General features: G+C 39.1%; 2 protein-coding genes and 1 pseudogene across 16 annotated transcripts in view; 2 read left to right on the forward strand and 1 right to left on the reverse strand.

The window, feature by feature from the left end:
• Positions 1-7136, forward strand: part of LOC144576535 (uncharacterized) — a 197322-nt gene extending 190186 nt beyond the window's left edge. The window contains exons 11-12 of one of the 3 annotated variants that reach the window (XM_078350250.1): positions 4945-5054; positions 6413-7136. In XM_078350250.1, coding sequence (XP_078206376.1) covers positions 4945-5054; positions 6413-6425 — 123 coding nt within the window. In that variant the 3' untranslated portion in view covers positions 6426-7136. Of the gene's footprint in view, positions 1-219; positions 4782-4944; positions 5055-6412 lie in introns of those variants that run through there. The other 2 variants (XM_078350251.1, XM_078350254.1) reach the window with 2 other exon arrangements.
• The window catches only part of MCF2L2 (MCF.2 cell line derived transforming sequence-like 2), a 264853-nt gene continuing 242242 nt past the window's right edge, over positions 1604-24214 (reverse strand). For 8 of the 12 annotated variants that reach the window (XR_013527032.1, XR_013527028.1, XR_013527033.1 and 5 more), the window contains one exon: positions 1604-1898. Coding sequence is in view for 1 of the 12 variants with exons in the window: in XM_078350244.1 (XP_078206370.1) it covers positions 1810-1898 (89 nt within the window). In the remaining 11 variants the exon portion in view is untranslated. Of the gene's footprint in view, positions 1899-14901; positions 15102-16221; positions 16331-24214 lie in introns of all 12 variants that reach the window. The other 4 variants (XR_013527027.1, XR_013527030.1, XR_013527026.1 and 1 more) reach the window with 2 other exon arrangements.
• Positions 7817-14908, forward strand: LOC144579476 (tripartite motif-containing protein 43-like; annotated as a pseudogene). Its single transcript, XR_013527098.1, has 5 exons — positions 7817-7965; positions 9932-10345; positions 10945-11040; positions 13149-13379; positions 14374-14908. The product of XR_013527098.1 is annotated as a tripartite motif-containing protein 43-like (transcript).

Raw genomic sequence — 24214 nt, forward strand, 5'->3', positions numbered from 1 at the left:
TATCGGAAGATCCTGTCAGGAAAGAGAACCTCTTGACTATTTACATTAGCAGACGTGCTCACAAAACCAAAAAAATTCCAAGTGTACATCAGCAGAAAATGAACGAATATATTTTATGATGCACCATGTATCCTCCTTTGGGTTATCCACTACAAACTCACTCTTGATTATTTACAGAAATAGATTTGGACCCTTTAAATATTTTTTTTCTTTGCCAAGTGTTAAGATGTCCATCTCTGTGAGTAGAAGACATTGGAGAGAAATTCCAAAAAAGTGCTTCCAATCTGCTTTGGAAATGACATGTCTGGTATCTGGCCCAGAGGGTATGCCCGGGTACACCAGTTCCCAGGTTCTGTAGCTCAGGCTGCTGCTACAACACTCGCTTCTTCATCTTCATGGTGGCCGGGAGAACTCAGCAGCCAAGAGCTTCTTCCGATACTGGACTTTTTTCAAACTTGCAGTGGAGCCCCTCTGAGATGACATTTCTTACCAAACAGCTTTACAAGTGGCCCAGAAGGCAAGTTTCTGGGGAGTCCTGAAGTGTGGATTTACACTGTTTTTCACATGCAACACCACAGAGACTTGTTAACATTCAGTGAGGCCAAGGTAGGAGGGAACTGTTCATTGGCTTCTCAAACTTCACCCTGGAAGCAATGGCACTTCCTTATATGTGCTCGTCACATGTTATTTACACTTCTTCTTACATTTTACTAGACAATATTTCATTGTTCAAATTGTTATAATTCATCATTCTTTATATAACTTTCCCTATTCACATTATTATATGTTTTCTCTGTCTTGACGGACCATGAATCTTACTTTCATTTGAATAAATGCTCTCTATCATCTATCTATCTATCTATCTATCTATCTATCTATCTATCTATCTATCATCTATCTCTATCTAGCTGAACCCCTGAAGACTTGTGAAACAAAATAAAGTACCATAAAAATATACAGGTATGATTTCACTCATATAAAATAGTAAACTACATCAAACAAAAACGTAAATAATATAGCCATGTGTGATGAAATCATAGCAGGAAATAACGATAAACATACAGTTCAAAAAAGTGAAAAAGCACACTGTCATGAGTACATGGGGGACCCAAAGATGTTGAAAATACTATTTTCTTAATACAGCTAGTAGGTTCACAAATGTTCATTACTATTTTTCTCTATCCTTGTGTGTTATATGATAGTGTTTTATATAAATAAGATATTTTTAATAAGTTTCTTATGCTACAGTGATTACATTTACTAAAAGTGTGATTTAATCAGTGTCCCAATCAGAGACAGTGATCCTCAGCCCTGGAAGGTGGCAGGGCATAAGCCTCTGGCTTGGAGCAGTTGTGCACATTCCCCAGTTTGTTCTATAACATACTGATGTTGTCCTATGTGTGAGGTGACATGAACAGATTAGACTTGATTCTCTGATAATGCCAGATGAGAGTTTACCATATTTACCCATTCCCCTTGGATGTAATACAGGGTTTAATTCTTCCATTTTAGAATAACCTTGTCTATAATTTTTTTTATTTTTAGTCCATAACAAGAAAATAAAAGAAAAATAGATATGCAGATAAATATATGAACACTCACATGAGTATATAGTGTCCAGCTTTATTTCTAATATACTGTTTAAACTTCATCAATATCCCCACCATGAGTCTTTCTGAGTGATACACCACACATTCAATGTGGGCTCTCTAAAAAATCCTCTCAGGCTGCTGCTTTCAAAGCCTCTGCAGCTGCCTGCAACAGCAATCTTTCTCTTCACTTCTCCCCTGGCTTTGCAAGGATCCGCTTTCATTTCAATATCAAACAGAGCATCAGAAATTCCTGAAAATGACTCCCTTGAATACTTGCTGTGGCTGCTTGGAGCATGGTCGACATGCCTGTTGGTAAAACAGGATGGTGTTTATTAGTTGCCTCAATGATATCACAAGAGCATGCTACAGTTTTAACACTGAATATTTCTAATTTAACAATTTGAACAAGTCACTTGTCAACTGAACTTCCACATTCAGTTATCTCTAAAGACTAGTCTGGCCAGGGAAGGTAGCACAAGCCTGTAATCACAGCACACTGGGAGCCCGAGGTGGCCTGATCACAAGGTCGGGGTGTGAGGCTAGCGTGGAAAGCATGGTGAAACCCCAAATCTACTAAAAGTACAAACAATTAGCCAGGCATGGTGGTGCACAACTGTAGTCCCAGCCACTCAGGAGGCGGGAGAATTGCTTGAACCCAGCAGGCAGAGGTTGCGGTGAGCCGCAGTCACACCACTGAACTCCAGCCTGAGCTACAGAGAGAGACTTGGTCTCAAAACAAAATGCTAGTCTATGAAATATGTATTAATAAATTATATTTTCACTTTGAGCAAAAACTTAAATGGGTAAGTGGTTCAGTGCTACAAAAGTAACAACAATATAGGAAACAGCAATCATGCTTGATACCAGAGTATTTAGTTACAATTTCCAAATTCTTCAAAATAAACTACACACAGTTGGTATTAGTATTTCACAGAGTAGAAAACTGAGGTCTGATAAATCAAGTGACTGAATTTTCTGTCTCAAGGCACATTACAAGTAAGTCCTGATTTTTAATGCATTATAATAAGTTATAGCACAGCAGTGGTCATTGAAGTCTTGTTTCTGATTAGCCAAACTTCTATTGGTTTTTTGTTGTTGTTCTTTTTTAAAAAGTCACACTATCATGTTTGAATACTTAACTTAAAATGTAAAGAATCAGCAGAAACAATTTGGTAATGTTTCACATGACCACGGCAGAAGAATATTTTATAAAACAAGCTAAGAGAGTTCATGCAATAGACCAGAAAGAGAGGAACAAACTCTGAAATAGCTAAATAAGCTCCAGAGTGGTAGCTCATGCTTTTAATCCCATAAATTTGGGAGGCTGAGGTGGGAGGATTGCTTGAGGCCAGGAGTTGGAGACCATCCTCGGCAACATAGGGACAGCCTATCTCGAAAAATAAAAGTACAAATATTAGCTGAGCATTGTGGCACATGACTAATCCTAGTGATTTTGGAGCCTGAGGTGGGAATATTGATTGAGCCCAGGTGTTTGAGGCTGCAGTGAGCTAAGATTGCACCACTGACCTCCAGCTTGAGAGACAGTGTGAGAACCTGTAGCTTAAGAACAACCATGAAATAAGCGGGGGCGATGGGTAAGTTGAACATATCCTGCCATTGCCCAACCAATCAAAATTCCTAAAACATCCTCTTATTCCTGAGCCCGACCCTCTGATAATCCCTGGACAGAAAGACAGAGCCATTTCTGGCTGTCCAATGACCTAACCCCTTCTGCAATACATATACGATCAACCTGCAGATAGTCAATGTTTGGCAGAAAAAAAAGTAATAGTCAAGGTGTAGGAGGAAAAGCACCTCTAAATACCGAACATAGGAAAAAATAAATATGTTGATTATATACATTACATATAGAAGGATTGACTGGGATTTGTGTATACATAAACAAAAATATATTTAAAATAGGAAAGGGGCTAGAATTATACACATAAGAATATAACCATGATTTTATATTTTTCTGATGGAACTAGGGAGATACTTAATTTCTACTGTGGCTTACTTGATCTTTACGTTTTCTAAAATATCCATTATTTTAAAATAAGAAACAGAAAGACACTGAAAATAAAGATATGCAAAAATTATCTTACATTGCATGACAATGTATTATATTTATCATTTACTTCATATATTTTGAAATGTTCTAATGGCTTGCAAGAAATCAACTATGATATTTTTCCACGGTACAAAAAAAGAGGAAAATTGACATTCTAAGAGGGACTTATGTTTTCTTTTCCTACCTATAAAAAAGCATATCTGAGAACCCTGAAGATCGATAAATGCTCATTACAGAAACATAAACATCAGGTGATCATTAATTTCTCAAACAGATTGGAATGAGAAATAAGGTGAATATAGTTTTAACTTCATGAAAATGTATTTCCATACACAAAATAGAATTTCAGAACAAAACTGAATTTAATCAGCCATCTCTGGGGATTGGTCCCAGGACTTCGATAGATATCAAAATTTGTGCATACTCAAGTCCTGCAGAAAAGACACGTATATATGAAAAGTTGGCCCTCCTCTTCTGTGGAATTAACAGGCGGACAGTGAACAAACCACTCAACAGATGAAATGGATATATCAGTATAATAATCCAGACGGCAGTCAAAATTATTTGATATTTCATCTTTTCAGGTGATTTTCAGAATAATTTAAGCACAGCACTCTCAGAGTCGACTAAGACTTTCTGGATTACGTTGCTGTTCCTCAGTGAGGAAATGTAGCTGAGTATGTGGAATCTGAAGCCGCACCTGATCCCCTTGGGCTAAGTGGCATAACACAACTCTCACCACATGCTTCATGCCCTTTGACACCCTGGTCTTCACATTGTTAAGACAGTGAAGTAGGCAATAATATAAAACAGAAAACAATTCCAGAAACCGTGTCTAAGAGTCCAAATGGAATGTAACAGTTTTGTTTTACTTTGTTTTGTTTTTAGAAACACATTAATAATTCTCTTACCTTACATTTTTCGTTAGTTCTTTATTAGCTACATCTGAGCTTCTCAGATTCAAGCTCATGTCCTGAGTATCATTCTGTGATGAAAGTTGTAACATAACAAAGCTGAACAAAAAATAATTGTTGAGATCTGTTCCATAGAAATAAATTCCCTCACTTAAAAGCCTTTTTACTGGATTGATATCTTTTCTACTTTGTGATATTTTTAGTAAAATCATTTTCTGTATGCAATACTAATATTTAAAAATATAAGTTTGAAAACAAAAAAATAATTTGGCAAGTCATAGTTCACCATCTTTAAAAGTAAAGAGGTGGCCATTCGCATATGTGATTCCTTTCTTTCAATACTGTATTTTGTTTTGTTTTCTTAAAGAGTCTCTCACCAGGCTGGATTGCAGAGGCTTGCTCACACCTCACGACAGCCTCAAACTCCTGGGCTCAAACAATCCTCCTTTCTCGATTTCCTAAGTACCTGGGATTACGGTGAATAATACTGTATTTTCTATCCATTTTTACTTGCTGATGCAAAATCAACAGAAAGGGCTGACTGTATTTAGTTTTAATAAATAATGTGCCTAAGTAGACCTGTACAATTCAAGTCACTATTTTTCAAGCATTCAATGTATATTTTAAGATCCTATAATATGCAAATTAAGAACAATAGCATACATAGGTACCATATTTTTAAGTCTTATAAAATACTATTGTGCTGAGGCTTATGAAAGCACAGGAACAGCTGCATGTGCCAATGGGAAAAATGATAGTGATGATTATTTATGCCAGAATAATCAATAACTGATAACCCCAGGTATGCAAATGCAGACAGGACTTTCTTCACCCAGGTATCCTAGTAATCTACTCACAGAAGTATTATCAATATTAAAATAAGATAACCTACCAATGTTTAGTAAGATGCCCGACAAATTAGAAATATTTACCAAATGTTAACTAATAATATTCTTATTTTTAAAGCTAACACACGACACAGTGTTTATTTTAGTCTTTCTACAATATTTGGCTGCCTGCTATGATGTAAACACCTTCTCAGAACTCACATTCCAAAAGGAGTGATGGGGTTGCTATTGCAATCAGAGTGATTCAACATAACCGAAAGTGTATCCACAGCCCTGAGTAGATGAACCCTGAGTCACTGAATTCAACATACCAATTCTGTCACAACTTAATTAACTGATGAGAACAATCACTACATTAAGAAAGCAGTAATTATTTTACTCATTAATTTATCTCTTTCATTTTGTAATTTAGTTTTACTAACAGTTAGCATTTACAACTGGCTGATCACTTTCTATGAGCCAATTACCGTTTTGAATATTTACACAACATGTGATTTTTAATCTTCAGAGCAATTCTGCCAGTTGGGCAGGGTAGAAGCCCCATTTCATAGTTGAGATAACAAAAGGTCAGGAGTTAACTAACTTGCCTAAATCAATACTAGTTTTAGAATGAAATAGGAAGTCCATATTGTTATTTCAGTTGTACCCTGTTGACAAAGGAAAAATAGAAATACCTAAAAGCCCAATAATTTGAATTTTGGCTGTGTTCAATATTTATGAATTTAGTATCATGAGCTCAGATTTTGTAATAGTATATGGTAAATGAAACACAGAATCCCTGTTAGCAGCTCCCATAAACAGATGAGACAATCAAATGAAACATAATTTTAATAAAATGCTGTGGGCTTCTGAATCAAAATCACAAGGCATTGCTGCAAATACAAAAATCGATGTGGTTACACATATGTAAATGCATGTACACACACACACATACACACATTCTCTTTCTCTGTACCTTGTGTTAACACCCTGTATCCTTTGTTACAGGGGAAAGAAATGATACAAGAAAAGAAGGATGAAGACATAGTTCTTCCTTTGGTTTCACAGTTTTGGTTGGAAATGCAACATTCAGTTTAATTTACTTAGTGGGAAATTATTAAGTGCAATGCACTGCTCAGTTGTTTCAGGAATTGTAAGCATCAAATAGAGACTCAGACTGGATCTTTACCATCATTTGGAGAAAATGAAACAAATACAGAAATACTCAAGGACGAAAAAGCTGTGTGTTCTAAACAAACCATATTTCTGATGATGAGGCATCTTGTCAAGGAGGGAAAACATCATTTTTCTTTTAAAGTTAGAAAATCAGCTTCATGGAATACACTGTGTTTGAATCTACTGAAATTGTTATTCTTGTTATTAACTTCTTACCCACAAAATATTGGAAAGAATTATAAACAATAAGGAAACAATTCTCCCAATATTTCCCTAAAGACAACACAATTATTATACTAATTGATTAAATCCCTTTAATTTTTTTCTATATTTGTTAAAGTAATCAAATTCTATTTACAATTTTCTATTCTTTCTGCTTACTTTGTATTTTGTCATAAAGATCTTACATTGTATTTCTAATCATCAATTTTTATTTTTTATATTTCTTTATTGATTTATGTTTTCTTGGAGACAGAATCTCACTATATCACCTAGGCTGGATTGCAGGGGCACGATCTCGGCTCACTGCAACCTCCACCTCAGGCACAAGCGATTTTCCTGCCTCAGCCTCCACAGTAGCTGGGACTTCAGGAGCCTGCCACTGCACTTGCTAGAGCTTTCTAGACTTTCTCCCTATATCCCTTGAGCTGGGATGAGCAGTGCCAGGTAATATAGGAGGGAATCCTATGTCCCATGGCTGCTGAGAGGCCCTTGGAAGGCTTCATCTGGAGCACAAGGAGCAGGAAAAATAACCCTTCTGGAGTGGGGAGGCCAGGAGTGTCCTTAGATTAAATTCTTACATTACGATAAAAGTGAATTGCTGGGGGCTGTGGCTCAGGCTGTAATCTCAGCACTTTCGTAGGCCAAGACAGGCGGATCACTTGAGGTCAGGAATTCCAGATAAATCTAGCCAACACGGTGAAACCCCCTCTCGGCTAAAATTGCAAAAAAAAAGAAAAAAAATTAGCCAGGCCTGGCTGCAGGCACCTGTAATCCCAGCTACTTGGGAGGCTGAGGCAGGAGAATTGCTTGAACTTCAGAGGTGGAGGTTTCAGTGAGCTGCGACAGCTTCTCTGTACTCCAGCCTGGGCGACACAGTGAAACTCCATTAAAAAAAAAAAATTGTTTGAAAGAATCTTAACTATGTTAACACCCACCTATGCCCCTGAAATCCAATTAGAAGAAAGGGGTGTGGTCTTCAGAGATGTATAAAAGGACACTTCAGGAGCAAAACTCATTCTTCTCCAGAAACCACAGAGTGGCTTTGCAACTGGCCTTGGAGACTTCCACAAGCTACCGCCACTGCACTGTGAGACCCTGATGCCTGAGCTGACTTCATCTTATTGGACAGCAAGCCTTGGCGAGAATGTAGATCTATTTCTGAGGTAAGTGTACTCTTTCCAGAGTAGGAGCTGCTCTTAGGTTACATATCAAAACAAACAAAATTTGGGGACTTTATCTGCAAACTTAGATTTTTTTTAGATGAAATGATGTCATTTTCTGAGTTTTGAAAACAGCTCCATTTATTTCTTAAAATTATTTTAAACATAATCCATAGGTTTACAAGCTCCATTCAACCTATTTAAAAATTAAACATTTTTGTCATCTGTCTTGCTTCATGATGTTCAAATTAATGTTATGGTTGATTTTTTACTTAATGTATTTCTTAGCTGTTTTATAGATTATAAGCATTTTGCAGTAGTTTACAAATATCTGGTGATTCTTTCATCTCTGTAGACTCTGTAAATGGGTTAGGGCTGTTGTAATCTATGTGTATAAATGTGTTACATTCTGCTCTGCTAGTGAAAATGTGCCTGTGTTGCCATGTATGGCTATACACAGGTAGAGGGCATTGAATGATTTGGGCAAGCACTTTTTTCTAAAACACAGTAAAAGTCTCTTCAGAAACCTCAGTCACTCTGTCGAAGAAAGCCAGAAATGGGTACTCATGCAGAAAAGTCTCACTGGCAATCATGCAGAAATGTCAGAAATGGAGGGCTTCTGTATTTATACTGTGTAGAAACCAGGATTTTAGATTTTTCCTTTGTTTCTTTGTTTTAGACAGGGACACACAGGCTGGAGTGCAGTGGTGGAAATAAGCCTCACTATGGCCCATACTTAATACCTCAAGCAATTCTTCTGCCTCATCCCCCAAAGTAGCTGGGACTATACACATGGGCCACCATGTTGGGCTTTACATATATAATCTATAATATGTGTGTGTGTGTGTGTCTGTGTTTTAAGATAGGGTTTCACCATGTTGGTCAGGCTGGTCTTGAACTCCCAACCTCAGGTGATCTGCCTGCCTTGGCCTCCAAAGTGCTTGGATTACAGGCGTGAGCCACCACACCCGCCCATGTGTGTGTATTTTTAGAGACAGGCTGATCTAGAAACTTTGCCATCATGTCACCCAATCTAGAACTCCTGAGCTCAAAATATCTGCCTGACTTGGTCTCCCAAAATGCTGGGATTACAGGTTTGAGCTACCTTGCCTGGCCCACATTTTTTTTCCTTCCCTTTAAAACACCACCTTACTGTCTAGAGCCTATTATTATTGCATGATACTTAGTATTTTTCTGACTCTGTGAAAGAGTAATGACAATGCTTCCAAAGAGCTTAGAAAATATTTCTATCCTCTGTGTACACTTCTGCATTGTATCAATATAGCCCCAAATTAACAGACAGTCCAGGAATAGTAAACACATGCCAGAAAGGTTTTGTTGATTGAATGAACTCAGCAGCCTAGTAAAACAATGATTGCTTGTTTTACCTTGGAGAAGTGCCTAGGCCTTGGTTTGTTTGTTTTGCCTTGGGGAGTAAAGGCTAGCTTTGTCTGATTTTGGTCAATGGATGAGCTCTGCTCTAACATTTTCAAGCAGGGGCCCTCTGGAAAACTCTGAGGGATGGTTGTTACAGTTAAATCAAACAGTGAGAGTAGAAGAGCTTAGTTTCCCTTCTCCAAACCAATCACTGGCAATTGAGAGTGTGGCTGAGTTTCAGACCATTCAAGACTCATCCCATGAGTTTATGGGTTGATGATATCCCAGAAGCCCAGGCAACTTGGTGGACACTAACACACACCTCAAAAAATCGGACATTCTTCTAAGCACAAAAGTAGGGTTTGGAAAGCTGCTTGTGTGTCGGTTGGAGAACAATCACATTTTTCTACACAGGTTGATGTCTCTTAGTGCCTTAGTTTTCTACTTTTTCTATTTCTGTCCTTGCAGATGAAAGCTTATTTTTCTCTAGGAAAAAAAAGGATGTTATTCAATCACAACCTGATTCAAGTTTTGCTTGGTCCTTTGTCTCTCCAGGGTAGAAGATTAAATTCGTGTGGTTTTCTTCCCTTAGGAAGATGGACTTAGACTTCCCACAGGCCTTCCAGAAGGAACTCACCTGTGTCATCTGCCTGAACTACCTGGTAGACCCTGTCACATAGGCTGTGGGCACAGCTCCTGTAGACCCTGTCTCTGCCTTTCCTGGGATGGAGCCCAAAGTCCTTCCAACTGCCCTGCATGCAGGGAACCATCACACCAAAAGGATTTCAAAACGAACATTTTTCTGTACAATTTAGTGACGATTGCTGGGAAAGCCAGTCTCTGGCAATTCCTGAGCTCTGAGAAACAAGTATGTGGGACCCATAGGGAAACAAAGAAGATGTTCTGTGGCACGGACAAGAGTCTGCTCTGCTCGCTGTGCTCTAACTCTCAGGAGCACGGGGCTCACAAACACTGTCCCATTGAAGGGGCAGCTGAAGAACACCAGGTAAGAGACAGCACTGGGATCACCTGAAGGCTGGAGGGTGGAAGAGTTAAAGAGATGAGAAGGGAGAGGAGAATCACTGTGCTGATCACTCCACTCTTTACTGAGTGCCAGGTGCTTTCGGAGATACCAGTGATGAAATTCTGAATTCAATATGCAACTATACCTGCCTTCATGGAGCCTGCACCCAAAAAGAGGGTGATTAAGTAAATGTCACTATTACTTTGACTCTACAGTACAATGCTAAAGGCATTGAAAAGCTACCAAAACTAGAAGAACAAAGAAAATACATTTTGGAAATGTATTTAATAGTACTGGATAAATGGCAAAAGCAGGAGGCTAGCATAGTGGATTCTGAAGAAGGCTGTTTCACTGATCATTAGCTCGGTTACAAGAAATCTTTACTCACCAGTTCCCTAAACTGTTATACATTCTGAAACCTCAGATTTGAAAAATACTGAGGATGAGCAGTGAAAAGATTTGTTTTATTTTCCTCTCTGTAGTCTGTTCATACATGATATCCCTTGCCTGCATATGTCACTCAGAGTGTGGAATCTATGGTATTTGATTTTCTGTTGTTCACCGTCATAATTCTTTTGCAGGAGAAGCTCTTAAAGCAAATGAGGATTTTATGGGAAAATATTCAAGAAAATCAGAGAAATCTAAGTGAGGAGGAGAAAACAAGCATCTTCTGGAGTGTAAGGATGAGATCATGTGTCTTCAGGACATGTTTGATACAGGCATGCTGAGAACATTTATATTAGCAACTCTCATTGAAATTCTCATATGCCAGATTTGTCATGTGGTTATTTATAGCCTGGGAAACAACCTGATTGTTCAATATAACAATTGTTCAGGTGTTCTGGAAATATTTTTCAGATAAGTAAAAAAAAAATATATATATATATATATATATATATATATAAATATAAATTCTGAGAGGCAGGTATGTGCTTAAAATTAATAGGTATTTCAGGCAGAGGTTTCTGTATGAGATGAATTATGGAATATTGATTAAATAATATGTAATTGAGAAATAAAGGCATTTAGCAGTGAATATAATGTTGCTCCTAGGGAAAAAGTGGGTGGGAACAGTAATTTAAGAAACATGCCTGTGCTCGTGAAATCTGATAGCAAAGGACCCAGACCAGGCTGCCTGTTTGAGTAGGAGAAAATGTAACATGATGAAAAGCTGAGGAGAAGGGACAAAAATGACTGGGGGAGTGAGGAATATTATGTCAATATTGGGAGGAGCAACACAGTGGAATGGGGATTCATGTTTTTAGAATGGTGGGGCAAGACTGTAGCTTTAGACAGAAGAGAGGAGACAGAGCAAAGGTAGTCAGTTTCAGAGATGGGGGCTAAAATGTTTACTAAGATCCTTTTTGTGTGATGGCTCCTGACCCTGATTATAATATCCTGACAACATTTCTACTAAGAGTGACTGTTCAGGCTGTGAAGTACAAAGATATGAGACCACAAACTACTTGAGTAACAAATATATATATTGTTGATAATTTAACAATCAATGATAAATTGTAGTTGTTTTCTGGTGGCATTTCAGATTTGAGAAGAAATATATTTAAACATTTAAATCCAAAGGGCTTTTATGCAGGTGTTCAAGAATTGATGAATCACAAACATTTTGAAGGAAGGTCTTTTTTTATTTTACTTTAGATTCTGGGGTACATGTGGAGATCATGCAAGATTGTTGCATAGGTACACTCATGGCGAGATGGTTTGCTGCCACCATCCCCCCATCACCTATACCTGACATTTCTTCCCACATTACCCTTCCCCACCCTCCCTCCCACTGTCCCTCCCCTGGCCCCCACAACAGACCCCAGTGTGTGATGCTCCCCTCTCTGTGTCCACATGTTCTCATTGTTCAACACCCACCATGAGTGAGAACATGCAGTGTTTGATTTTCTGTTCTTGTATCAGTTTGCTGAGAATGATGGTTTCCAGGTTCATCCATGTCCCAACAAAGGACACAGACTCATCATTTTTTATGGCTGCATAGTATTCCACAGTGTATATGTGCCACATTTTCTTTATCCAGTCTATCACTGATGTGCATTTGGGTTGGTTCCAAGTCTTTGCTATTGTAAACAGTGCCTCAGTAAACATTCGTATGCATGTGTCCTTATAATAGAATGTTTTATAATCCTTTGGATATATATACCCAGTAATGGGATTGCTGGGTCAAATAGTATTTCTAGTTCTAGATCCTTGAGGAATAGCCACATTGTCTTCCACAATGGTTGAACTAATTTACACTCCCAACAGTGTAAAAGTATTCCTATTTCTCCACATCCTCTCCAGCATCTGTTGTCTCCAGATTTTTTAATGATCACCGTTCTAACTGGCGTGAGATGGTATCTTAATGTAGTTTTGATTTTCATTTCTCTAATGACCAGTGATGATGAGCGTTTTTCATATATTTGCTGGCCTCATATATGTCTTCTTTTGAAAAGTGTCTGTTTATATCCTTTGCCCACTTTTGGAGGGGTTTGTTTTTTCCTATAAATCTGTTTTAGTTCTCTGTAGATTCCGGCTACTAGCCCTTTGCCAGATGGGTAGACTGCAGATATCACTCTGGTTCTGTGTCTCACTCAGTGGGAGCTGCACTCCAGAGAAGCTTCCTTTTGGCCATCTTGGTTCCCCCCAAGGAAGATCTTTTTAACTCATCATAGTGTTTGTAAAGAATGAAAAATAAACGAAGGAAAGGTCAGGATGAATTTGTAGGTTCTGTGAGGTGGAAGTAGACCTGGGTATGTAACCTACAAATTCCATGTCCTTCCAGGCCTATGTGGATCTCTGGGCTCAGATGATCAGTGATGAGTATAGGAGGCTGCATCCAGTTCTCCATAAGGAAGAAAAACAACATTTAGAGAGACTGTACAAGGAACACCAAGAGATATTTCCGTGACTCTAGAGAAGTTGCATCAACATGTATCAAAAGAAGAAACGCTTGAAAGAAATATATTGGGAACTAATGGAAATGTGTCATAAACCAGATGTGGAGCTGCTCCAGGTAAGAACAGAGGATGTCCCTTGAGACACTTTATATTAGCTGATATTTACATCTTTGCTTTCATTGGGTGCCAAAGACATAATTCTTCATCTCCTGCATTGGTGGTGAGAGACATTCCCACGTGGTTATAGAGATAAATGACAATTCCTAACCTAATTATGGAAACAAAGCTTTATGGAGCTGTGCAAATAGATTTCCACAGAACATTTTTCTACCTCAAGATTTCTTCTTCAGTAAATTTCATTAAAACTCTGGATGAAAAAAAAATTCATGTGAAAATAATATTTTTGTCTCCATTGAATAATACATAGAAATTACAGAGAAACTAACATTTCCTTCTTCCTTTTATTGGGACAGTCCTAGGTTTGAAATGCCCTTGATTTGAGCCACATTATCCTTCAGGGACTAGCCCTGAAAAAGATCACATTGTAGACAGCTGCAGCAATATGCAGTCACTACTCACACCTTTCTCTCTCACTCAAATCCAGGGTCCTGAATTTATCAGAAATAGTTTCTGTCAATTGGTCTTACTGGTATAAATGTTAGAGATGAGATACATTTTTAAAGAGCTGCAGTGATAGTATGTGGTACTTCTAAAGTTTTCAAAACCTAAATATTAGACAGGCAGAATAACAACCTGTTTCTTCATTTGTTTCCTTGTTTTGAGACAGAGTGTTGTTCTGTCACCCAGTCTGGAGTGCAGTGGCCCAATCTCAACTCACTACAATCTCTACCTCTTGTGTTCAGGAGATTCTCCTGCCACACCCTCCCCAGTAGCTGGGACTACAGGCATGCACCATGACACCCAGCTACTTCGTTTGTATTTTTAGTAGAGATGGAGTTTTGCCATGTTGGCCAGGCTAATGTGGAACTCCTGACCTCAGGTGATCCATTCACCTTGGCCTCCCAAAGTGCTGGAAATACAGATATAAGCCACTACACCAGGCCATAATAACAACTCTCCAAAGAAGTATTTTTCTCTTTCTCTTTACAGGATTTGGGAGACATCATGGCAAGGTATGTTTTGGCCATGATTGCAAGCTGATGCTATGAAAAACATCAAGCTGTTTTCAACAAAGTGAAAACATAATTTGCTAACAACATACTCTGTCAGTGTGATTGTGTGTGTATGTGTGTGTAGTCAGGTGTTTGTGTGTTATTGAATATGTTTCTTATGCTCTCTATCAGATTTCAATCTTTTCTCACTTTCCCCAGTGATTTGGGGTAATGTTTTGAAAGTTCAGTGCAGAAGTTAGTAGGCTATAGTTGCCTAATTTTAGGATTCAGAATCATAATTAGAGACAAATAAACTATTTGGCAGCAGATAGGGAGAAAGGCAATTATCTTTCAGTGGCAGTAGGTTAGAAACAGAGTGAATCATTAGGAAGATTCCCTAAGAGAGTCACAAACACATCCTAGGATTGTGGAGTTACATTACAGTATCAGAAGTGTGTTTGAATGAAGCATTTCCTGTTGGAATCCATTTCTTAAACACAGACACCAGAAAGCTGAGCAACTGCACCTGCTTCCTTGCGGGAGCGAGTCCGAGATCCTGCACATGCCCCAGCCTGTGAATCCAGCGTTCACTGCAGGGCCCATCACTGGACTGGTGCACAGACTCAATTGCTTCTGAGGTGAGTGTCACCCTCTTGCTGGGACCAACATGTAATGTCTTCAAGTATGGTTTCTATGGGCAGTTTTCCTAGTGTAATGATCTTTCATCTAGAAGAAAATAGTCTGTGAATAGGTCTTTATATTGATAGTTTCACTATCATCAAACAAATAAATAAAAGCTGGTGAAATGTAAGAAGAATCAGCCATATAACAAATTACTTAGAAAAACATAAACCATGCAGAATGGCTCCTTAGGACTTAGAAACATTCTCTGACACAATTTCATGTTTACAATATTACCTGAGGTATACAGAACGGAGTTAATTCAGGACATTTCAACTTCAAATTAAGTGCTGTTCATGATTGTGATTTGGGTGGCAGTGTTTATTTTTAAGTACATTTCAGGTGACGTTTTATAGCATTTTTAACTTTAATTATGTGCATTTTAATCAACTGAAACATACATGAGTAACTTAAATAACAATGCAAATCTGAGGATGTGCGAACAATAGGAAAGTGATTTGGTGGTTGATGAGCCCTTAGCTAGAACTCCAGGACAGATCATGCTCAATCAGGCAGATAAAAGAAGTCTGATGAAATCTGGCATGAAAGTCAGATAATTCTTGCAAGGAATCTGCACTTTTCAGAAGGCAGATTCAGATTTTCTCTTTAAGTATGAATTTGCTAGCTTAAGTGGCAGACCATATTTCTGGCAAAGTGATAACCTATTTAGGTGTAAGAACGGCTCCCCACCTCATCTCCTGTCCCCAGCCTCCTGCTCTGCCCTGACAGAGAAGAGGCAATGGAAGTACATTGTATTGCTATAGGCTTGGCTGCAGCACAAGAGCTTCCAGTTTTTCAGCTGTTATGAAAAGTAGTGAACTAGACGTAGGCATGGCAATCCTCCCCTTCATATTTTTGAGTTTATAGAAATTGTGGTCATTGCAGTTTAGCTATGTACTTGTGCAGATTTCCTAACACCCTGATTTCAATCTTTTTCCAGACAAAATTGCCTTTTAATCTTGACCTGTGTTTTCTAGTGAGAGTCTCTTTCTTATCTGAACATGAGAATGTATAAACTGCTTTTCACTGGAACATTCTCTTTTTTCCACAGTGGAAACTTCCTTCAGTTATGAAGTAAGCAAGCACAATATCAGCCTGTTTGAGGATGTGAGAAGTTGGATGTTCAGACCTGAACAGGAACGTGGAGCTTTGAATTCCGACAGACCTGACTATTTTGCTGCATGGGGAGCCTGGCGCTTCTCCTCTGGGAAATGCTACTGGGATCTGGATGTGGACGGCTCTTGGGACTCGGCTCTGGGTGTCTGTAAGGACTCCTGGATAAGGAAGAATGGCACAATGATTACAACTGAGGACATATTTCTTCCTTAATGTGTGAAGGTGGATCATCATTTTCATCTCTTGACCAGCTGTCCAATGCTTCCTCACTATGTAGAGAAACCTCTGCGCTGGGTTGGTGTGTTTCTGGATTTTCAAAGTGGAAGTGTGGGTTTTTTGAATGTCACCAAGAGTTCCCTCATGTGGCGTTACCCGGCTGGCTCCTTAAATTTCCCTGTCAGGCCTTTCTTTTACACTGGCCACAGATGATCAGGATGAAGAAAGCTGACTGTTTGGGACTGCGTGTACAAGGGAGCCCTTCACTGTTCAGGCTTTTTTCTATTTTAGTGTCATCTCACTTTGTTACAGTTTTTATTTACATACAGTAAATAAAATATGTAAAATGCAAAATATTTTTGTACACTTTCTTTCAATTAAAATAATCCCTTATGGCCCATTACCTGAAATGTATATTGCAATTTTCAACTGCTTCGTGAATTTATTGATGGAATTCTGGAAATATGCGGGTGCGTGATTCCAGCTGAATGATCTCATACAGGAACAGAATTTGCCCATCATGGACAGACAGGACTTTGTACAATGAATATGCAAGTGTGAGAGCTCCCTCCTATTGATACAGTAAATTCTACACCTCATCACTTTAAGGGGAAATTTTATTTTACACCTAAATTTTCACTGAATCTTTGGGCAAAAATAGGGATTTAACGGCCATGCGTCCTATGGTGACAAAAATACATTCTGAGAAATGCATTCTTAAGTGATTTTTATCACTGTGTGAACATCAGAGTGAACTTACAAAAATCTAGATAGGATAGCCATCTGCAGACACAGGCCAGATGAGCAGCTTACTGCTTCTCTGAGAACTTGCTAGTCATGCCTGAGCTAGAACCCAAAAGGTTTAACCCACACTGACTTCTGTAGCTGTTTAATAAAGCAAACAGCATCACCCAGGGAAAAAGAGAGGAGCAGACTGTCTGCTTTAAAATGTGTTTATGCTTACAGTTCACACAGATTGTGAATTCTCACTGACGACCTAGACCCGAGACAGAATCATCACCTCATGTTACAGTGGGAACATATTAGTATCAGAACAACAAAGAAAACAAGACAAACAAGCAAAACCCAGTTCTGATGAAAACCCAGATTCCAGAGTCAACTGAGTCTGTCTAACACCAAACGGGTCTTTTTCATGATCACTAATTAAATAATGGCAACAGATGTTCTCCTTCCAGTCTAGCAGATAATCCTGACTGATGTCTGGGCTTCCTCAGTTGGGGCTGTTACCTGGAATATATTTAAACGGCCTCTCCAGGTAGCTGCTTGGGCTTGCTCACAGCATGGTAGTTAACTTTCCACAGTGAAGATTCCCACAGAGTCAGGAGAAGTGCTATTATGCTACAGAGTAAAACATCAGTTACAGTCACAACACCGCACAAAGTAAAGGGACTAGAACACTGAACAGTAGCAGTCTTGAAGTTACATCATAGGAAGAGAATGTGGGATGGATTGAGGATCTTACATCCAGAGACTGGGGTCCCATAAAACAGATCTAACGAGCCTCTTAGATCTGCCCCAGATTCATGTAAAAGGGCAATTGACAATTGAGACCAAAAAAGAATTAAATGTTCTTTTGGAATTTTTTTTTCAAGATTTGGTATCAACTGGACAATCATTATGAACACAACATGGCAAAACCATCAAGGAAGATGCACAGGATGCTGGAGTAGAGGGAGGGAAGGATGACCTATCTCCTTCAAGATGACCAGAGACAGACCCAGTCATTCTAGGACAGTGAGATGAAAAAGGTCAGTGCACGCTTGGCAGGAACCCCCTCTGATGTCTCTAAGTGGCTGGAAACTATTCATTAGGCCTTCTGAATGCCTTGTACTTTTCAAGATTTCTTGATGATAAGAGCCACTGACTGGAATTCATAATACGTAGAATACCTTCAGCATAGAGGGTGAGAGAGTCTTTCCCTCAAAAGCCAGAAGTTCAGAAACCTGGAGCCGAGTCGCCCACTGGACCTTACTGCGTGTGGACTAAAGAGAGAGGATCGTTGGCTTAAACCTCAGATACAAGCTGTTCCATTCTCACTGCCCTGTGGCTCCCATGCTCACAAGGGAAAGTCAGGTCAGGTCCTGCGGCTATTCCTTCTTCTGGACTGTAGAACTTTTTGATGCTGACTCAGAGATACGTCCTCTGTTTACTAAAATCTAATGTCTATTAACATTCTGCTGTGAAGGAGATAGGCTGTGTCCTGTCACAGGCCTCTCACTCTGTGCCCCTATGTTCTACTCCTCTGGCCCTTACTGATCCATGATGCCTGCCAGAATCGCTGAAATTCTTCTCCACCCCTGTCAGTCCTCTAGCCCAGGTCTCAGAACACAGGTCCCTGCCTATCCATTTCTCATTACCTGCCCTTGCATTATCTGCCTTCAAACTCACAACATAAGAAAAGTTGGTCATCAAAATATCCTGGAATGGGTAACAGAGGTTGCCTGTTTTGTCTGAGACCCAGCAATGCAGATGCAGGATTCAAAGGTAGGAAGAGGAAGCAAAAGTGGATGCCCTTGAAACTGCTCAGTCACATCCTTGTGACATCTAAAAAGGTAAAGGGTATTTGGGGTGAAATAATTGGAAGAGAGAAAGAGGACAGTCACATTTAGGTGCATATGGAGAAAGAGAGGTTCTATCAGTGCCTGACACTAAATAAAACTCTCTTACTTTAATGGGATGTACCCCTGCATGTGTCAGAAAAGTAACCCCAGGTGAGGAAAAGCAAAGTCATAGTGGAGAAGGGATCCAGATAGAGAAGGGAACAGGCAACATTTCCTGCACATTCAAAATGATTCTTGAGGGCTGACATTTCCCGGAATTAGCGTGAAGTGTCTGTTGTGTATCAGTATCCAAAGTGAAAAAGACAGCTGAGAGTAACATGGTATCACGGTTTAGAGCAATGTCTTGAAGTTAAACTGTCTCCGTTTGATTCCCAAACTCACTGCTTATAAGCCTCATTCCCAGAACAAAGTGACTTTCTCAAAGCAATGTGTGTGGGTGTGCACTCTATAGTTGTGTTATGCATATATTTACATGATACAGTGTTGGTATATACACAGTAATTGTGTATACACACACACACATCCTGTACCTATATATAATAATTAAATCAGTACCTTGCAAAATGGTTAAAATTTACTTAAAAAAATAACAGCTACAAGACAGATAAACTATAAAGGTAGTTCAGCAAAAAGAAAAAAAGAAATGGGAATAAGGGAAATCATAGAAAGTTATGAGGAGGCAAGGGAAAAAAAGAGCAAATCATTGAGAGAAAACCCAAATTTAAGATAGCAATGGGTGAAAGTGCCAGCAAAAGCCTTTTAAAAGTTCTTTAAAACTTCTAACATTTGCATTAGAAGATTGATTAGAGAATGGACGCATTTGCTTATCACCTGGGATGGAGGCTTCATCTGGTTCTCACCCTCAGGTTCTGAGACACCATGATCATGACATACAACAGACAGATCTCAAGGATCACTGTCTGGAGCTCTCCATCCTGCCTCAAAAGAAAGCAGAAAATGCTGAAGGTCTCAGCTAAGGGGTTCACAATCTAGAACTTGGGCTTTAGCCATTGGACCTTCCTGTATGTTGTCCTCAATTTGTAGAGTTGTGACACAATGCTACTTTTCAACTCCCAGAACACCTCAAGTGACACCACAGGCTGCTCCACTAGGCTCCTAAACCTTGCTGTGGCTCCTAGTCTTAGTTTGGAGAGCCATGGTGGTTCTTGGTCACCCTTAGAGTATGTGAGAAAGACACCCCAGCCAGTTTATAGTGGAGCCACAGAAAAATGAGAGATTTAATGAGGCTGTGTGAGGGCACTGGTCATATGAAGTATATAGGACTGAACCCATGTGTTCTGGCTTCAACATTTTTCCCAATCACCCAAGTGTACACCCACGCAGGACTCAACTTTCCCTTTGTTCACTGATGCCTGTCAAGTGTCTTTAAAGAAGCTCCCGTAGCTTAGGGAGATCTGGCTCTTAGCTTAACAGGTTCAATGAAAGGCTTCACATGACTGATAATCTGTGAGAAATGAACCCCGATTTGATGGTGTCAAGAATATTATAGATTTTATAATGTCTTCACATTTCAGTCCACATTTATTTTATGATTTTTTGAAGACATGCGTTTATATTTCAGTCCACCTTTTTCTGCAAACTATGCTGAAAATTATTTTATTACTTTCTAACTCTCTCTTTCTCTCTCTCTCTCTGAGACATGGGTATCTCCTTTTACTATAAAAATCTGCATTCTCTATCTCCTGGATTATTCTTTCAAATGTAAATAGATTTTGTACAATCCACTCCATAAGTAATGTATACTGCCTTTTACTTTGTAATTTACTATATACATTGGCTTATTACACTTTGTGTTTTTATAACAGAATTCCTGAGGTTAGGTATTTTATAACAGAAAGAAGTAAATGCCCATAATCCTGGCTACTGAAAGTCTAAGATTGGGCAGATGGACCTGCTGAGGGACTCAGGTGGAGTTCATTTACTCCAGGAAGTGGAGAAGAAGCAGGCAGGTCCAAAGACATCACGTGAAGAGACAGAGAGCAAAAGAGAGAAACCCGGAAGACAGACTCTTTTTAAACAACTCACTCTCTCAGAAACATACTCATTCCTGCTGAAGCTAAACTTCACCACCCCATCTCACCCCAACAACATGAAGGCATTCCCATGACCCAAACACCTCCCAGCAGGCCCTACCTCTCAACACTGATAAACTGGAGATCAGTTCCAACATGGGATTTCACAGGGAGGAGCCAAACCATAGAACATGATAGTTTAAATGATGACAGTCTCCATCATTTGAAGTTTTATTTTCTCCTTCCTTATCACTTTATCTTTTTTTAACAGATTGAAGATCCAGGCAAAGATTCAACATCAGTGTTATGAAATAAAATTTTGCCGTAATTATTTAAAACCTAAACATAATGATATTTTCTTAGACTGTGAATCTGGCATTCGATCTATTTCTTGATTTTGTTGACATTTGTCACTTAGGATTTGCATTCTATTATGTTCCTGGAAACTTGAATGCAATATTTCTTCATATTAGCTCTTTTATTTGTTCATATATTTGTTTGTTAGCTACACATATACTATGTACTATGTTCTAAGCATTGCATTAGAAAGTGAGAATATAGTAGCAAATAAGACAGATTCTGGCCTTATCATTTTAGAATGTACAGTCTCCTAGTAATATCTACAAATGGAATGAGAGTTTGTTGGATATTATGAGCTAGCATAATATGCTGAGAGTGTGTAATAATAACTGTCTGGTCTACAGAGGGTGGGAGGAATTCCCTAAATGCTTTTGTTTGAAGTTTTCTGAAAAGTAATGAATGATTAGGATTTAGAGACATAATCTGCCAGATACTTGGGTCTACCCATCTAGATCAGACTTCAAGAGAAAACTAAGAGCTCTGGTGAGTTCAGTAACTGAGATATTCAGCACTGTATTCTTCTACCGCAACCTGGTTTAAATAGGTGAGTAAAACACATTGTTTACAATGGGAATGCCTTGGATAAATTATGTGAAATGCCAGAAACAAGACACAAAGAACCACATATTGTACCATTTGATTTGCACAAAATGTCTACAATGCGCAAATTCATAAAGATCTAAAGTACATAAGGGGTTGCCAGGTGGGTCAGTGTGGGGAGCTGAAAAGAATAAAGAGTAACATTAAAGGTTATTCGGTTTTCTTCTGGGGCACAGAAATCGTCCTGGAATCAGATAGTTATGATTGTTGCACAGATGTTTATTTAAATAATAAAAATTGATAAAGAAATGTATATGCTCAATGTGCTTACTCCATCTCATACCCACACAACAATTCTCAAGTTATAATGAATGAAAGACAGGCACACATTGTCCTACTGTCTCACAAGAGAAGGTTTGGGATTGAAGTTTCTTTGAACAGGCGTGTCCACCAAGAAATCTTCATGAAACCAGACTATCATGGAGAGCCAAGACAAAAGAAAGGCGTCAGCAAAAAAAGAGAAAAAAAGCTATATATGAGGGAAGCTTTACAAACATCATAAAAGCTCTCAACTATGTTGTCCTAATCTGAAAACACCCCAACCCATCCCAAAGGTCTTTGCACATAGTGAGTTAAGTTAGGAAGATGAAGAGGCCATAAAGATTGTTTCTCTTTAAAGAAAATAGAAAAACACTGCTCACCATGTTGGTCAGGCTGGTATGGAACTCCTGACCTCAGGTGATCCTCCCTCCTCAGCCTCCCAAATTGCTGTTATTACAGGTGTGAGCCACTGTGCCGGGCCAGCTGATAACTGTTTTGAATTGTGCACCAATATTTACTTTATAGTCTGTACTGCAATTTTCATTTCTTATAATACACGTATCAGGATTGAATATTAAAATTATAAGTTGGAGCTTGGCACAGCAGCTAGAGTCTGTGATCTCAGCACTTTTAGGGGTCAAGGCAGGAGGATCAGTTGAGCCTAAAAGTTTCACTTGTGGGCTTGGAGAAGGACTGCATGGGTCTATTCAGTGGTGAAACTAGCTTCCAGCAGATAAATGGAGTGCCAGAGGAGGATGGAGTGGGAAGGTGGTCTTCCCCTGAAGTACAGCCTTTCAGCAGCAGGGCTGGCCTCCAGCTGCTCTCAGCTGAATTCCGTGTCACTCACCATTGATGACCTGCCGCATCTGCTGGTGCCTGTCAGTGTGCTCTTCTTCTTAAGAGCCAAGTTTCCCTACAGGCTTACAGGGTTCTAACACTATACAGTTTGTTTAATCTATTTTTCAGAATAGCAACTGATGATATATATGTGGATGTGTGTGTGCATATATATGTATATATGTATGTTTATTTATGTACATATGTAAACAACAAATCATCAACACTGTTTTACTTTTTATTTTTTTTAATTGCGTTTTAGGTTTTGGGGTACATGTGAAGAACATGCAAGATTGTTGCATAGGTACACACATGGCAGTGTATTTGCTGCCTTCCTCCCCATCACCTGTATCAGGCATTTCTCCCCATGCTATCTCTCCCCAACTCCCCACCCCCTGCTGTCCTTCCCCTATTTCCCCCTGAGAGACCCCAGTGTGTGATGCTCCCCTCCCTGTGTCCATGTGTTCTCACTGTTCAAAAGCCACCTATGAGTGAGAACATTTGGTGTTTGATTTTCTTTTCTTGTGTCAGTTTGCTAAGAATGATGGTTTCCAGGTTGATCCATGTCCCTCCAAAGGACAGGAACTCAACATTTTTTATGGCTGCATAGTATTCCATGGTGTAAATGTGCCACATTTTCCCTGTCCAGTCTATCATTGATGGGCATTTGGGTTGGTTCCAGGTCTTTGCTATTGTAAACAGTGCTGCAATGAACATTCGTGTGCATGTGTCCTTATAGTAGAACGATTTATAGTCCTTTGGAAATATACCCAGTAATGGGATTGCTGGGTCAAATGGAATTTCTATTTCTAGGTCCTTGAAGAATCGCCACACTGTCTTCTACAAAGATTGAACTAATTTACATGCCCACCAACAGTGTAAAAGTGTTCCTATTTCTCCACATCCTCTGTTGTCTCCAGATTTTTTAATGATCGCCATTCTAACTGGCGTGAGATGGTATCTCAATGTAGTTTTGATTTGCATTTCTCTAATGACCAGTGATGATGAGCATTTTTTTCATATGTTTGTTGGCCTCATGTATGTCTTCTTTTGTAAAGTGTCTGTTCTATCCTTTGCCCACTTTTGAATGGGCTTTTTTCTTGTAAATCTGTTTTAGCTCTTTGTAAATTCTGGATATCAGCCCCTTGTCAGA

Source organism: Callithrix jacchus, chromosome 15 (genome assembly GCF_049354715.1).
Source record: "Callithrix jacchus isolate 240 chromosome 15, calJac240_pri, whole genome shotgun sequence".
In the NCBI taxonomy this organism is placed as follows: domain Eukaryota; kingdom Metazoa; phylum Chordata; class Mammalia; order Primates; family Cebidae; genus Callithrix; species Callithrix jacchus.